The following is a 17659-nucleotide window of genomic DNA, read 5'->3' on the forward strand; positions in this document are numbered from 1 at the left end:
AGAGCAGAGTGGCTCTAAATTAGGGAGAAAATGAGGTAGTAAAACAGTGGTTTTATAGACCTGCTTTGCTTCAAATGGATTTTGTTTCTGAACTGAAAACTCATGTATATAAACAGCTTCGCACTCGTAGAAAAAAATCTCTCCTTTTCAGGTCTCATATGATTGTAGTGAGGTTTCTAATATGCTTCGTAAAGGTGGAGGTGTCTGGTAGAGTAAGTAGGTGCCACATAAAGTAGAAGCTGCTTGCACGTAATTTGATTGAATGCTGCTTTGTCTGCTCGCAGTTTTAGGGATTTGGGCTGAGGGATTCTGGCAGAGTGAACATGCGGATAATGTATTATAATACTGCGTTCTTTCTCTCAATCTTATGTTTTCTCTCCTGTTTCAGCAATGTAAATCCCTAAAGAATGGATGCGGCAGCAGTTCATTGGCACTTCTCCCTATACCCCCTTCCTCTGACTGATGACTTTACCAGAGAAGAGGAGGAAAGCAATACAGGAGAACATGGGGATGGTAGTCGAGGGGTGCATGGGGGGAACCATGAAATGTGGAGGTCAACAATGAAGAGGAGGGAAGCTGTAATGAGAGGAGCTGGAGGGAAAGTGGAGAAGTGAAGGAATGCAAGTTGGAGAAAGAATTTTGATTATAACATGGGGAACTGAGCAGAGAAGGATTGACTTGTTGAGTGTGAGTATTTACCAGGATACTGATTGTTGTCCAGATCCTGGCCTCCTCTCAGAGTGAATCCATATCCAGGCAAGCTGCCCCTGGGGGTCCAGGCTGCTCTCAGCTCTTGGCTCAGCATCAGGCCTTGCGTGGATACATCCCTGTTCCCGTTAAAGATCAATACTCTGCCTCCACGCTCTTCACCTCCGAACGGACAGCCTACTGCCACGTCTAAGGGATGACAAACAGGCACACACACAGGAATGGTTTAGACATCAGCAGGGTAAAGGCCCCTCTGAGACTGAAGCAGAGGAAAACATACAGGTAGAAGGAAAGAGAGAAGGAAAAGCGCTTGACTTTCATTTTACCTGCACTGGGGAACCATGACAGCATGGTCACTTAACTTTTTTTTTTTTTAATTTCTGTTTGTTTTACTCATATTTTAATCTTGTCTCTCCTATTTATTCCTTTTCTGGGTGCAAATGGACATGGTAACAAGCCTGTTTGGGTATTAAGAGAACAGCTAGCCATTTCAGGAAATAAGCTAATTTGATCAAGACCACTCTCATGTTTGTCCATTGAATATTAAGCTCTAGCCAGGTGGTTAGCTTAGCTTACTGTGAATAGTGGAAACAGGGAAAGAGCTCATTTATCCAAAGGAAAACAAATCGACTTACCAAGCGTTCTAACCCTCACTAATAAGCAAATTACCTGTATATCTCAATTGTCAGGCCCATACACAAAGAAAAAAGTAACAAGTGTCCACAACCACGCTAACAGCTTTGCAAGGCTTTATGCTAAATGCTAACATCACCATGCTAACATGCTCATATCCATACAGTCGGATGGACGGATGTGAGGGTGCTATTGTCTTTCTCACCTAATTCTTGTTGGCAAAGTGAATTTTCCCAAAATGTTGGACTATATCTTCACAGCCTCTGAAAACCCTTTGGTATTTCTCTATACTCTTAAATATTAGCATAATAACTAAATAAAAACAATCAAAGACAGTGTTTGGATGTTTTGTTTCTTAGTTCAGAGACAAATTTACTTCATCAGGAATGTGCCGGAGTGGTCTGACCACATTTGATTGACAATGGTCTGGCAAAACAAGGAAACATCCCCCTCATCAGGTCAAATGCTTCCCTGATGAGTGCACCGAAGTATCCAACACCATGTTTTCCAATGGTACATGTTAGACCAGTCTGAGAAGCACAAAAAAAACCCACAACTACAGAAAAATCTGTCAACTGAAATACTCAGATCTACCCCTGCATGTACCCCTCCACACATACATGAAAACAGAGATATAACGAGTAACATACTACAAGCACCTGTCCTGATGTGACAAGTCAAAGATTCTTTTACCATACAATACAATATGTTTCTTAGTGTTTACCCCTAACCTCTTAATGTCCACACAATGCACTGTCCTGCTTGAAAGTATCCCTCAGTATTGTAACTGTCCAAACACCTCTAGACATCCTGTTTGTCTCCGGACCCCCTCTCCCTCAGCCTAAACAAGTAGTTCCACATGAAGTAGATTGTGGGGTAGAGAGGATAAATGCAACCATGTGTGTATGCAAGTGTATACATGCTTTTGTGTGTGAGAATGTGTGTCTGCGAGTCTGCATGTCTATGTGTGGGTATGTGCACAGAACTGAATAGCTGTGTAAAAAAAATAAAAAATACTTTAAAGAAAGTGTTCAAATAATGTGAAAGTCACTCATGGGCATTGCTCAACAGCATCCCACACAATGCAGACATCCACGGCAAAATGTGGAACACCCACGGTGATCACTGAGACCAAACTATAGGAGTTACTCACAGACAGAAACAGGCCGACACTGAGTTAGCGATGGTGACAGAGAGTCAGTGTTGGTTATTAACAATGAAAAAGAGCCACATGGTATATTAAATTAGCTAAATTAGCTAAATTGTTTCAGCTGACACTCAACAAAGCTTTGGAAATGAGAGGAAGTGAGTATGTTTCTGTTTTTATGAGGGATTTTGCAAACGGAGTGATGATGTCTGCAGACAGGGGAGGGATCTGTCAGTGATTATGCACATATAATCACACGGGGGCACAGGTATACTTGGATACAGACGTTTGACATTAGCAAAAATAAGCTGCTGAAAACCCTGATCACAGTGGTTCCATGGTGACTCCATAGCGTCATGTCAAATAATGAAATCATGCACAGACATGGACTCTCTGTACGTCACTGCAGCTGGCAGCAGCTCCATCTCCTCTCAGGCCACATCATCATCCCTCAGAGACTGTCACATCCTGACCGACAGGATGATGTGATTTACGCTTCTGCCCAGAGAAAGCTTCAGTATTGAGCCAATGCTTATTGATCCGATGGTTAAAGGGTTTAAAGAGGTGGAACATGCATTAACACAAACTGGTCATGAATAAATAAAACACAAATTAGTGGGACTGACATCATACGAGGGCCATATGTGCATCAGTTCATTCATTTTTAAGCTTAGCTTCATGTAGCATTTGGGTTGCAGGCTGCATGGTTTTGTGTGTGAGTGAGCGTGTGTGTGTGTGTGTGTGCATGTGTGTTTGTTTTTGTCCAATCAATGTGTGGATAAAACAAACACATAGAAGAGGAATGAACTCAGGGCTGCAGGACAGAAACTCCCAGATGATTTTATCTCAGTGCACATCTGGTGAGTTAAAAATAACTTCAGCAGACACACACACACACACACACACACACACACACACACACACACACACACACACACACACACACACACACACACACTCATGGCCTCAACACTTATCATCACAGGAGGAAACAACTTCACAGAGACAACCTTTCATCGCCACACTTTCTGATTGGCCGAGGAGCTTTAAGTTATCTCAAGAAGTAGCATCGGATAGGATTTCCTCAGTCAGAGACAAAACAGTCCAAGAGGGACGGGAAACAGAAACAGATTTGTCTTTGTCTGTCATCAGGTTTACCTGAAAACACCAGCTCCATATGAGCACAAGGGAAAGGCTCATCATGCACTGCTGCACAAAATATATGACAGGATTGTATTAAATTTTCTCCTTTTCTCTTTGTTGTCTCTCTCATTTTGCATATTTTCGCTCCTCAGATGAATTTCATCTGGATCAATTTCCTTTTTACCTTTTCTTCTCCCTTTCTTTCTGTCTTTCATCATCTCATCATACCATTATATCCATCCTGGTTGATGTCTCCCAGGGGTGCTATAGCTGTGCCGAAGCGCCCAAAGGTGTGCGTGCCGGTGAGGGCAACAGGTTTGGAAAAAGAGAGCGGGGCCATCTGCAGGTACAGGTACACCCTCCCCACCTCTCTGGGTTTGCTCTCCATCTCTCTCTCCATATAGAGGGGCGCTCCGACCAGCACATCGTCTGTCCTGGGGACATAAGATATGGTTTCAGTGCCCCGTGAGAGAAAGAGCCAGAGTGACTGCATGTGTCTAGAGTGACAGGGAAATGTTCAACTTACCCATCTCCATTCAAGTCAGTGACAGCCACCGAGTAGCCAAAGTAGGAGGCCATCTGAGTGACAGACAAGGAAGAAACATGAGTATTTTTGAACATAAATCCAATATGGTTAGACGATTTTCATCTAATGTTATTTTCATCCATCCCCATTCAAACTGAATTAATTCAAAATTGGAAAAAAAATAATCCGTATCAGCTGGTGCCCATGGCACAGTATTTTATATGCAGGCCTACAGTATTACTGGGTTGTTGCTCCTACCTGTTCCCCTGTAAAGTTCTGGATGAAGGTCAAATTGGTGGAGTTGATCATTGCCACCTTAAACAAGCAGACAGTCTGTCAGATACAATACGGCATGACATACAACACCAGACTTTGTCCTTGTAGCACTCCTGGAGCAAACATGGCCAAGCAGTCTGACAAGCATGCACATGAAGAAAAAAGGTCAGAAACCGCATAAGAAAAAGCTTTTATTGGACTGAAATCCCTTTCTTTCCCCTGCCCTCCCCCTACCATCATCATCTGTGTGCCTTTACCATTTCCCCCCTCATCTTTCTCTCCTACCCCCCATCCTAACCCCGGTCGTGGGGAGCGACGGAGGGGGGAGGCTGAGAATTCCTTCATAAGACCTAAAATAACAACCACATGGAGACAGCCGGGGGCTACACGCACACACGCATACACACACACACACATGCAGGAGGATACACGTTGACCCAATCACAGATGTCTTAAAGACATACTAAACGGGTACAGACTTACAGACAGATGAGAACATGTAAATGCAAACATTGAATGTGAGCGTTCTGAGTTGGCAGATTTGTCACAGAAGGAACAGGATCAGGGCTGACAGCTTCTCTAGTGCCAGGACTCTAACGTGGCCAACCTGCAGCCCTCATAACACTCCTGCTGTGAGTTATACAAGCCCCCTCATCGATGACACTCACAGTGCACTGTCTGTACACGAAGGAGCATTCTCGCACCGGTTACAATGTCCAGACATAAACTGCTACAGTGTGTGTGTGTGTGTGTGTGTGTGTGTGTGTGTGTGTGTGTGTGTGTGTGTGTGTGGGAGTGCGCACAGTGCGATGAGTCTTGAGGTTGCACTGCAGGTTAGGGTTAGGGGTCCGAGTGTGTGGAGAAGGGTTAGTGGGGTTAGGTGGGGTCACCGCCCTCCACATGCAGCGGAAGCCATGTGTCATTAGGGAGGATTGACACAGCCAGCCCTGAGGACACGTTCCCATAAGAGAACACTAGACACACCATCGTTTATGCAGAGATGCACATACAGTATTTGTTGTTGCTATGTCGATGCAAATATTCATGTGTACAGTGAAAGCTGTGATCCTATATGAAACTTTGCTGTGTGTGTTTGTGTTTGCACATAGAAGCCTATACATACTCTGTGATCCCTCTTACGGTGCACAGAGCATAGACTGGCACACATACATCCTGACAAGAAATGTCAGGTTTATAAACAGCATAGAGATGGGTGACAAAGTAAAGGAAAAACAAGATGTTTCACTACCGGCCAACAAAACAGTTTCAAAGTCGATTGAAGTACTCTTTAATTTGATGATGGTGGTGATCCAAAATCTCCCATAGGTGTTCAACTGGGTCGAGACTTGGTGGCCATAGCATATGTTTCACATTATTTTCATACTCATCAAATCATTCAGTGACCATTGATCCATGTGATGAGGCATCTGCTTTCATTAAGCTTTGATTCAGGTTTTTTCTTTAATTTTTCACCATGCTGTTTGCTGCTCAATGACCAAACAAACGGCTTCTTCAGGAAATCTAGCACCAAAACCTATCCTGTTGTCGAATTTTGTGCCATACTCACATATCCAAAGTTCTGTGCTCCTCTTGGGACTCCAGCTATCAGCTCTGGGAAGCACAAAAACAAAAAAATGAAATTAGCACGTCAGTCTAGAAAGACTTATAGAGGGAGAGAGAGGGCTCAGCAGAGGTTTCTCTTATAGACCCAAACCCTAAAATCCCCTACCCAGCCCACCCTGTCAGAAGGGCAGAGTGTCGCTGAGAACACACTGAGAGATTGGGTGCTCAGGCTCCGCTTGTGTATTGATTGATGAGTGTGGTGCCGTGAACTTATAGGGACAATCTGAAGAACCCACCCAGAGAGAGAGAAGACAGAGTCCCCCCTTCCTGCTCTACCCAAAAGACTCAACCACGAGCCTATAAACCAGGACTTCCCAGCTCCATCTTCACTCAGAACTCCCAGTTACGACCAGTTCTCCAGTCTGAAGAGGGTGTGGGGGGAACAAGACCACAACAAGTTTCGTACCACAACACAACACATCAACAAGCATGTGTAACCTCTTAAAGCTCACTTTAAGACTCTCTGACATGTGTTGCGCTTGAGGGGGTTCAAGGCCTTTGTGGGGTTGGTATGGGGGTATGTAAATGCGAGGCTGTCCCGTAAAGATCCCACTAAATGCTGATTAGCAAAGAGACTCCGATAGACGGGAAATTATGAATGGGAAGCAGAAGTGGCATTGGGGGAGCAGGGTCTCATGCTTGTGTTTGAAGAGAAAGCAATAAAAAAGTGGCTTAGAAAATGATGTGGCAGGACTGTGGCTGGACGAGCTCATTAAAACATATTTTCTTTCACATATAAAAATATGTGCGCATTTATGTTGAAATTGCTTGCATTTGCTGACAAATGGCTGATGGCATGGGAATGAACATCAGCAGCACCTGAAGCTCCCAAAGAGATGTGAATCAACATTTTTAATGAAATGATGCTGTGTGGGGTGCCTGTATGTCTTTCCTCCAAATAGATAAGTGCAGAAAGGTCTCGAGACAGATTCGAGATCTGAGGAGGTCCGCTGAGTCTGCCGCTAATCATTCTAATCAGCCAATATGGAGGAGAGGAAATCCCTTTATCAGTGGCCCCTGAAGTCCTGTCCCCTCAGGGTCGCGACCCAGACACACAGAGACAGTTCTCATTACTGCTTCGGAGTTCAGACCAAGACGCTGTCACACAGCTGTCCGCTCCTTATCGCTCACCCTGCAACACCTTCACAGCGGTCCAGGCATCCAGCCGTAGACTGTTGAGGCGGTGTTGCAGGGTGCCTGCTGATGTTGTTAGCGAGGGATTCCTCTGGTGCTGCGTGTGGTTAGTTGTAATGAATTGTTGGCTTTCTCACCTTGTTCAGAGTCTCCTGTAAACTCTCCCACCGCCACAGAGTAACCTAGAGAGAGAAATCAGTTGCACATATGGGTGAAATTAACTCTGTAGGCTACGCAATGCTCCGTGTAAACCGCCTGAGATGTATGTGATGTGATAAATTATTATTTAGATCAACAAGGTTGTCAGTGTGTGTGTGTGTGTGTGTGTGTGTGTGTGTGTGTGTGTGTGTGTGTGTGTGTGTTTGTTTTATAAATGCATGTTACCAAGGTAGCTGTCATCGTGTGTGTCCTCAGCAGCTCTGGTGTGTTTCTCTCCTGGAACCCGTCTCAGCACTGCCTTCAAAGAGTAGCCGTTCAGTATCTCGGCTATCCCTGCTGTCATTACCTGACCTGCACACGCACACAGGAATAAATAGATAGAGAAAAACAAACACTTGTGGTAAGAGAGTCAAATCTGTTCATGGAGAGGGGTTTCGGCTCAGACCTCATTGCTGCCTTCTGCTATAGAAACCTGCCGGAGCTGAACCGCCTGCTCCACGTGGACGGCGCACACAGCCGACACATGGAGGTCTTCCCATGTGCTAAAACACATCGCTTGCAGAGGAATAGCTGGAAAATGCTCCTTTAAAAACCCTCAAGAAACTGCTTGGCCTCTCCACAGCGAGGATCCTGAATTATAGGTGAGCGCACACAAACAACACCCTTCCTCTGCTGTTGAACAAGAGGTCAAACAAACAGATGATTTTATCTACAGCCGCCCTAAACCTTCCATAAATCCTGCTTAATGTGCATGTGTATGCACTGACAGGGAGGGAAATGTGCCCTCTTAACCCCATCTCCAACTCACCTCCCCCCCAGCCCCTCTTCTTCTCCCTCACACTGCACTGAGTTTATCTCCCAGAATAACATATCACTATATCAACTCATTATTAAACCTCTGTCTGATTAATGAGACACCGTGTTACAAACTGTTAACACAGATGCATAAGTCACTGCCGCTAATTTGAAATGTCCTCTAAAGGCAGAGATAACAAGACTGTATATAAAAGAAGTTTTTTTAAGATGACTCAGGCTGAAGGCTGAAGATAATCGTTGTATATTAGAGGCCATAAAATCTAGGCTGAGTGCTTTTATAAACATTCAGAGGAAGTGTTTTAACTGGAGGCAGCCAGCCTTGCCACACTGAGGGCACAGAGAGGGAGCAGTCCATTAGGCTGTCTGTGATACCTATTGAATACAGTGTTGTATGCCGGGGCATTCATTATTTAACCGTATGCAATAACAGCAGCTATGCCAAACAACAACCCCAAATCATACAAATTTGTGCAGCCGTCATGAAATATCCACCGCTGACCTCTTTCTAAAAACACACTCTCTCTTGCCGCATCTTTCTTTTCAAAAACGAAAGTGCTGTGGCGTTACAGACGAGCGGTCACAAAGAAAGGAGAGAGAAGAGAAATGAGTCCGTGCAACTAAGTGCAGCTGATCAGTGACTCCCTACAAACAGCTGCAGAACTCCTCAAAATCTGGACAACGCGCACACGCTCTCACACACCTGGAGCTGGGGGAGTATCACAACACTTCAGCAGCTGAACTCTGACACGCTCTAGCTGTGTCTACACCAATTAGGACACTTCATCCCTCTGCTTAGACTAGCCCTGCATATCCAGCATGCTAGCTGACCTCAGTGCTGCTTTTATCAAGCAGATGATCCATCTTTCTTCTTCTTTCTGTCTGACTTACTCCCTCACTTCTCATCTTTCTCCCCCCCCGCAGCTGCACCGTGTTTCTATCGTCTCCTGAACAATCATCACTCCCGCTGTCCTCCCTGCTCTTTAAATTCTCCACACCTTTCCTCTGTCCTTCTCAACCCTGTGGCCAACCCTCGCGCCTCTTCCTCTCCCTCTGAAACTTTTCCAAGCCCCTCTGCGCTTTGTCACGGGGCACAGGGGCAGTTCCTCCACACTCCATTTCGCCCTGATCAGTTCATTAAAGAGCCTAAACACCAACTTCCTGTTCTCTGACACAGCATGGCATGAAGTAAAGGAACGAGGGAGAGACAAAGTTAAGGAAGGCGGCAAAGAAAGAGAAAGAGACACAATTCTTTCCACCTTCTCCTACGTGAGACTCTGTAACGAAATTGCAGATTTGGCAAGTGCACGTGTACGTGGGCTGATCTGACTGTTAAACTCATCTCCATTCTTTCATTTGAACACCTTCCCATCGATGAAATCATTGCGAGAGAGCAGAGACCAAATCGAGGTTTACATACTGTTGTTGCAGTTACCTTGCCAGTAAAAGCTTCCAGGTCCTCCTACCACCAGCAGTCCTTCCTGGAATAAATGCAATTAGTTAGGGTTAGCCATGAAATTCGTCAGTGAGAGTGCGTGTTTGTGTGAGACTAGAGGCGTATGTAACATGTGAAGCCATGTTGGTGTGTGTGTGTGTGTGTTCATATATGATCACTGCTGTCATGCATGTAGACATCCTGTGGAGAATGACAGCTTCCTGTACAGGAGGGTAGAGTTGGACTATGAGACAGAGGCCAAAGTTCACATTGACTACACATTGAAAGAATGTGTATGTGTCTGTTTGTTTGGTCTATTGTGTTCAGAGGCGATGGGTCACATCAGGAGTGGAGGCTCCTCTGGGGACAAATGCATTCTCATCTTCCCAGTGTCCATAAATCTCTTCAACGAGTCTCGCGTTAGGAGAGACCTCTCGGCTTGCACTTTGAGAAGGGGCGAGATTTATGCAAGGGGTTGACATGGCGATAGTGTACAATTGTTGCTGCAATCTTTACCTTGGTGAAATCCACGCTGAAGCCAGCCTGGCAGAACCCCTGACCCTCTGGGTCTGGATCATCTGAAATTCACACAAACGGTAAAACATGTCATTCAAACACTAGAACCAGCATCTTAGCTGTAAAAAGAATCCATGTTACGGAACAAAGCACTCAACTAACTTTGCAGAGAGCATTACTGCTATCAGATGAAACAATTTTACAGCTATGAAAATGAAGAAAATGAAGAAGAAAAAATGTAAAACCACTGAGGTGTGTTTCTGTTTAAATCACTGCATCAAACTGTGCATGAACACGCAAAACTTATGTGCACATTACAAACTGTTCTCAATTTCAGAGGCACCCTGAGGTGACGCTTAATGATGCGTAACTACACACGTGCATATATAAACAAAGTGTGAGTTATTGTAGGAGTCTGAGTGGTTGTGGATTATGGAGTTAAGATGAGGCACTGTTGGAGGTAGCGAAAATCGGACTTGGACACACGACGAAGAAATACTGCCTCTGCCCCGAGAACTCTGCAGCATTATTCCCCCCCTGAGAACAATCGAGTTTACAATGTGATTACTCTAGTCTTGATTAGTCAGAATTGACATAAACAACAAAACAGAGATCTTTAACAACTTTGAACCAATTACCAGAGGGAGTGTAAGTACGAATTTGTGTGTATGTGAGTGTGAACAGAGGGGGATTTTTTTTTTTTTTTTTGGATGATGAGGGCCGTGTTTGATCTGCTGTTTACGATGTGCCACCCGATAGCCTCCATTTCTCCTTATCACACTCTGCTGGTGCCTCATATCACTGTACAGGGTGGGAGGGGTCGCAGGCAGAAAGTGGGAGAGAAAGAAAGAAAACTGGAGATTAAGGGGGGGAGGCAGGGGGGGCAGGAAAATCCCATGAATCCCATTTACAGAACTGATGACAGAAAGAGGAGGACCAGAGAGAGAAACAGATAGTGTGGGAGAGACAGATTATCAGGTTTCTGTGGCAACTTTTAAAACACCAGGCGAGGTAATGCACAGGGAGAGCCAGAAAAACCTCTGCTTTGAAGTCAGTTCAAGCAAATGACAAAAATATACATTTTTTCATCTGCGGATTATCTCATTTTTGGAGAATAAAATACAGTGCATGGAATTCTGCTTGTGAAAAATGACTTGAAAACGCACTTTAAACTGTTTTCATTGAGACTATTTCTTGAGTAGTTTCAGCAAATTGTTCACAGTGAATTCTGTGGATTATTCTGAGTAACAGGCAGAATTAAGTCTCTAGATAACTTTTTGCTGTGTGACCAATAAAACTATATTCAGCTCAACTGTAGTGGGTTGGAGGCAGATATATAAAAACCTGGACAAATAAAACTATAAAACTAGTTAAGCGGGAAATGTTTCGTGTGTGTTTGTGTGTGTGATTTGGGTGGACCGACCCTTTAAACTTGAGGTCTAGATATTAGCTTTTATAGGCTGACGTCAAAATCAGTCCACCATATTGTGACAAACTACACTGATGGAGGATACATGCATAGATAGTTTGAAATAAAAAGAAAACATAGTTTGGGTTCATACTGACAGCAGAGAGAGGGGAAAAAAACAAAGAAGGGAGGGTTGGAAGGCAGTTAAAGGGAGATGGAGACAGCTGGAGACAGGGCTGCAGGGTGACTCACTGGTCCTGCAGGGTGAGTACTCTGCGTAGGCGCTGAAGTTCTGGACGGCCACATAGCAGGTCCCCACGGGGTCCTTCTCCCCGCTCACCTTCACTGTGCGCCAGTGGTAGAGAGGAGCGCATGCCTACGCAACGAAAATTGAGAGAAATTCTGACCTAGATGGCAACTAAAACACGCCAAAATGTGTGTGTAACCTATAGCTTTTAAGCATGTGTGATGAAACAGGGGATCCGTGTCTGATATTAACTGACATAACTCACCACCACTTTCCCTTTGTGTGTCCTGACTGATGCTCCAAACCACTGGTGCGACTTAAACTCCAAAGGCTCTCGGGTGCCATTTACCTTTATCATTCTGTTGTCTGGAGAGAGACAGAGAATGACAGAGACATTTCATAATGGTGCCTGTAAAAACTGATATTGACTGTGGTAATGTGGCTCCAGGCCTGTAGCTCAGCCTGTGTGAACGGAAAGCATTTGTCCTTGATGAGCAAGAACAAACAGTGACGTCTTAAACAGGCCAGTAACGAAGATCAAAACGCCATTTGCCCCCCAGAAACAGACATTTGTCAGGATGCTGGAGGCTTTCTTTCTTTCAAAGCTTTTCCTATAAAATGCAAAAACACTTAAGCCTGAGCCTCCACACACACAAACACACACATATACATGGGCCCAAACGCACACACAAACTTGTGCATGCACATTATGAGCATTTCCCAGCCGACTCACAATAAAGTGTCAGATTTGTTGCGAGCGTGTGTGTGCATGTGTGTCTTTGCTCTGTTGTGGGTATTTTCCAGTGTTATCAAAGACCAGCTGGGTCTCTTTAGAGCCATGCAGACCCCTCCTCATTAAACACCACCCTTTGGCACATGTACACACACTGAAATAGGAACATACAGGCGGACAATAAATGCATAAAGGCAGGTGTAGAGTGGATTATTTTAGTTTTTTCTGACTTAAAGTTGGTAATTTCTCTATCGTCTCTGAGGGAGTTTGTTGTGAGGTTTATCCGAATGAATTTCTTGTCATTATTTAAAGGCTATATGGTAAATCCTACCTTTTTCAAAACGGTGTGTTTGTGTGCCTATCACCATATCAAGCCCTGTCTCCCCCTGCTGCACTGTCATGACTTGACACATCTGCATAACATCACTGTAGCCACTCACTCACCAACACACATAAGTAGACGCACATCCTCAGACACATGTGATGCTGACGTATGGATATTAACCAGTACAGTACATGCAGATATTCACCACTCATGCTGATACTTTGTGTCTCTTTGTCTGGTTTATACTTATACTTTTCCTGTAATGTTAGAACCATCCACTGTTGCCACTGTCATCTATCACCTTGTTCATACCCACTCATTCTAGTGAACAGATATACACACACACACGCTCCACTATGTTTATTCTTATTTCCCCAAAACCTGAAATTTCCAGCAAAACACTTCACACTGAAACTAACTTAACTCTGTAAAAAAAATAACCCATAATCAACTTTAGGGAGAGCAAAGAAAATCATCCACACTTTGGAGGGTTATCCTCATCTGCATGGTGCCTTGCTTCAGGTCAGACAGAGCAAGGAAGTTGTGCTCGCATCAGCTGATCATCTATCAGCTGTTTCGCTCACGCGTCAGTAGTATAAATAACAAGCCGGCATCACTTGCTGCTGCACCTCCATCCGCAGCCCAAACTCTCTCCTTACGAGCTTTTGATACCGTTAATTCTGCTTCAATCTAGTCTTCAGGTATGTTTACAACTTCCTCTGAATTCTGTCTGATAAATTAGTTCCCCCAGCAGAATACTTGTTGCAGTGTACACTCTCAAAGAGCAGATCCACTTCCGCCAAAGTTAGAGAGAGAGAAGGGGAGAGAAAAGGAGATGGGGATAAATTTTCAACATCTAATAAAAAGCAGACCTCACCCAATCCCCCGTTCTTCAGAAGGGGAACTAAATTCCCATGTGCATACAGTTTACCCCCCTCCCCTCCCCTTCCCCCCCCCTCTCTCTCTACCTCTTGCACACACCTACAATTCCGATGGAAAAGTGTGCATCAGAGACATTGGATGCACAAACAAAGGCTGATTGGACGGTTACCCTTGATGATAATATATTGACAACCATAATCAACATGATGTAGGCTTGCACCAGCAGAGCCGCCAGCCACCTTTCTTTGTCAGATGAAGCTGATGAGACCCATATGTCTTATCTCTCTTTTTCATGTGCCAACTCGTACACACACGCACACACCAGACACACAGGTTATGAAACTCCAGCGGTTCCAAATGGATTAACATCTGGGGCCACCTATGGCTTTGAGAGGATTCACTTGGACGTGAAAGTGAAGGCTGGTTAAATTTAATGCCTGTTATTCACTAAAATACTCCTCATAAAGCAGTGACATTTCTAAGCATGAGTCTCACAGTCTGTCCAAACATAACAGCGGTGTGATTCCTTGCCATGTCCTACTACAACACAAATCCTCTAAAACAGGAGGAACATATTTATACCCAGTGGGGCCCCCAGGAGGTCTGCCGTAAATTGAGTTTGATTCATGACATGAAAAAAATGGAAAAGGCTTTCAGGTTACTCACTGGTATTGTCAAAAGGTATCTGACTGCAGCTGTCGGGGAGTCCAGGCCAGGGGCAGTAGTAGACGGCCCCAGCCTCCACAACGCCAGGCTGGGAGGTGTTCGCCTTGGGAGCCCCCACCAACACACTGATCCTGGAGGGGGGTAAGAGAAACCAAAGTACATGCAAGACATGCAGGAAAGTGTGCAGTGCGTTCTGGAAACTTGTGCTGTCAATGCACAGTTTGGCTCATTTATACATCTCAGTCTCTGTTCTGCTTCATCTAGCCCACTGTGGCATGATATGCGGTGTGTGCAGCTACAGAGATGAAGCCCTCTCTCTCTTCAGTTAAAGTTATTGTTTCCCACATCATTTGGTTGAACTAGATATAGCCTACATGTGCAGAGTTAAGTGGAAATAGAGCATAACTCCCGCAGAAACCCTGATGGGACAGCTTCAGTCCTGATGGTGCCACTCACGTGTTGCTGTCGGTTGTAGCTTGGTAGAAGTCCACAGAATAACCGAAATAACTTCCATCGGGTCCCCTGTAAACCGTAGGATGCTCTGCGTAAAGGTTAAAACTCCAGACTCCATGTAGCGCCGGCCAAAGCACCGACAGCACCCCGAGAGTAAACATCCCAGCAGAGGAAACACTGTCCCACACGCGCTCCATCCCCAAAGATCAGACACCCGCGCACTTTTCCCCCAAAGTGAGTGAGAGAGAGAGAGAGAGAGAGAGAGAGAGAGAGAGAGAGAGAGAGAGAGAGAGAGAGAGAGTTTCCTCCGTACAGGTGAGGTCGGTTTGTCCCGGGTTAAGTCCGCCAACTGGCTGGATCACTGCGCTCTGCTGCGCTTCCCCCCAAAACTGCCTCCTGACACCCTGAAACCACCAGATCTGTCCAGAACCCCAACTACAAATCTTCATAAGCGCGCCCCCGCCCTCTGCACAAAACTTTACCCCCTACACACACACACACACACACACACACACACACACACACACACACACACACACACACACACACACACACACACACTACAAGGCACAGACCACATCTGAGCGCGCTACGGGGCTAGCGCGTCACCGCTCCTTTTATGGCACAGACACATTTTCTGTGGCGAATTGGGAGCTTCGTCCTGAAACAATAAATACTATTAAAGTGAGATTTACAACCGCCCTCTCAAATTAGTCCGGAAAGTCAAGCGCGCGCAGAGATTTGGCGCGCAGGCACGCAAATGCAAAGACTAGCACTTCATAAATTCAACCACTTCACTTTTACCTTTTCAACAACATAGCGTTCATCAAGAGCTGTATTTCCCCCCGCTGAGAATAATCTCTTGTAATTATGTCAGTAATTATTATAGAGAAGAAATCTCTTGAGTCGTGCAAGTTCAGGCAGTTTGGCTCCGCTCAGTGTTTCACTCAACACCAGGCGATTTTGAACTGAGGCAACATACTTCCCTCTTGCTGGAAATAATATCCTGTAATGAAAAACATTTTTAACGAGGTGACAGGCCAGACCAGGCTATTTTTTTTTTCTATATCTACCTCAGCACACTTTCTCTTTGCTTGTGTGGAGGGCAGAGAGGGAGAGAGGTGAATATGGCACCTACTGCGACGCAAACTTCTAGTCTGCTGTTTATCAGCTCGGGGAGTTTGTTTTAATTAATCTAAGCTTTATGGGCACATTAGTGACGAGTGAAGCTGCAGCCTCGCAGAGTAGTAAAACTGCAGTGGAGCAGCAGCGCCGTCAGTGTGGCACTGGGGTGTGTTTTCTGTCAGGCGAGTTGATACGACCCAGGTGAGAAGGTGAGGTAAAGAGTGCATGAGTAACAGCCAAACCTTGACCTGCCAGATGGAGAAGGTTCCGCCCTCCACACCTTCTACCTGACCTTCTCTCCACCTTCAACACATTTCCTTCCATCCATCAATTCATCCATCTCCTTCCAGTAACCCTGTCTCCTTCCTTTATTGTTTCATTTAATTAGAGCAAGCTTGGTTCACCATCATACGTCTTCCTGAGGCTTTGTGTGCAGTGTGTGTGTGTGTGTGTGTGTGTGTGTGTGTGTGTGTGTGTGTGTGTGTGTATGAAAGAGAGAGAGAGAGAGAGAGAGGGTCTGTTGTTTCTCAGCTGTTTCTATGTAAATCTAAGATGAATAGAAGAAAAACATCTACAAAACATGAGCACAAAGGAGACAGATGTGCTCCTTTACTTGCTTCTCACTGACAAAAAAAGATGGTGATGGCGATGGAGCGAGGAGGCAGCACGCAGACACATTCCTGTTCCTTTGCCCCTTTTGGCCCTGTTATGACGCCAGGTCATCTCTTAATGCACTTTCAACGTGTGTTGACGCACTTTCATTGTAATCACTTTCTCCACCATCCTGCATCCAATAAAATTCTCACAGATATCCCATTTCCAGCAGTACACACATTTGCTCGCATGCTGCTCAGGTTAAGTCCTGTCAGGCTGCCAGTGCGTTCTGATCACAGGTTTTTACTGCAGGTCATTCTGGATTGATTATTGCACACGCACAGTAGTGCTTTATATTCTACACACAGTGCCCACGTTCCCTTCTGTCTTTACAAACTCATAAAGAGAGTTAAGCAGATTGTTGTGTCAGATTAGGCTCACATCCTTTCTCCATTAGACAAATCCATTAGACACACACCCAGCCAACATTGCAACAGTCCTGTGAACAGACGCATACCGGAGGAAGGATATCTCTACACACACAAACTCCAGGACTCCGAGTCTTGTCCTGAGCCAAGAGTCAATACTTAAATGGTATAAACTGAAATTTCTCAAACACTTGCCACTTGTCATGATGCTTGTTTTAGGATGCTTTATAAAAAGCCAATTTTTCATTTATCTTCTTTTGGTAAATTATGATTATGAGCAAACAAACATGCATATTTCTGTCTTAGGGGGGATATTTTCTTTTTACACAGAGGTACTTAAGTCTCCATCAGTGTCCTGGAGATTTAGTGAATTTCAGATTTTAGAGTCTCTGGGGACACAAAAGACAAGTTAGTCTGTGATTTAGCGTTGAGGGCATTCAGACAGACCCCGGACATCCTGAAATCTGAGGTTGTCCGACGTCAGGGTCAGGACATGATATTTATCAGAAAAACACAGAGGAGGACATCTATGACTTTAAATCTACTAAACCACCCGACATTTGAACAAAAAAAGTGTTTATTCCAGAACATTAGAGTGTGATAATAAATACATGAGCACTTGGCCAACCATCCGAGTGTGGTGCATGAAGCGCGCACACACACACATACACACACAAAGCACCTA

General features: G+C 44.8%; 1 protein-coding gene across 1 annotated transcript in view; it reads right to left on the reverse strand.

Annotated features, from left to right (window-relative positions):
• The window catches only part of itga8 (integrin, alpha 8), a 37468-nt gene extending 22409 nt beyond the window's left edge, over nt 1-15059 (reverse strand). The window contains exons 1-13 of the mRNA XM_070966891.1: nt 14831-15059; nt 14375-14505; nt 12034-12134; nt 11774-11897; nt 10114-10175; nt 9598-9643; nt 7575-7700; nt 7328-7372; nt 6001-6044; nt 4416-4472; nt 4158-4210; nt 3860-4065; nt 700-897 (exon numbers count right to left, since the gene is read on the reverse strand). Of these exons, the coding sequence (XP_070822992.1) occupies nt 700-897; nt 3860-4065; nt 4158-4210; nt 4416-4472; nt 6001-6044; nt 7328-7372; nt 7575-7700; nt 9598-9643; nt 10114-10175; nt 11774-11897; nt 12034-12134; nt 14375-14505; nt 14831-15024 (1387 nt within the window). The 5' untranslated portion in view covers nt 15025-15059. The remainder of the gene's footprint in view (nt 1-699; nt 898-3859; nt 4066-4157; nt 4211-4415; nt 4473-6000; nt 6045-7327; nt 7373-7574; nt 7701-9597; nt 9644-10113; nt 10176-11773; nt 11898-12033; nt 12135-14374; nt 14506-14830) is intronic.
• Between the last annotated feature and the right edge of the window lie 2600 nt (nt 15060-17659).

The sequence above is a fragment of the Chaetodon trifascialis genome, chromosome 7 (assembly GCF_039877785.1).
Source record: "Chaetodon trifascialis isolate fChaTrf1 chromosome 7, fChaTrf1.hap1, whole genome shotgun sequence".
Taxonomy (NCBI): Eukaryota; Metazoa; Chordata; class Actinopteri; order Chaetodontiformes; family Chaetodontidae; genus Chaetodon; species Chaetodon trifascialis.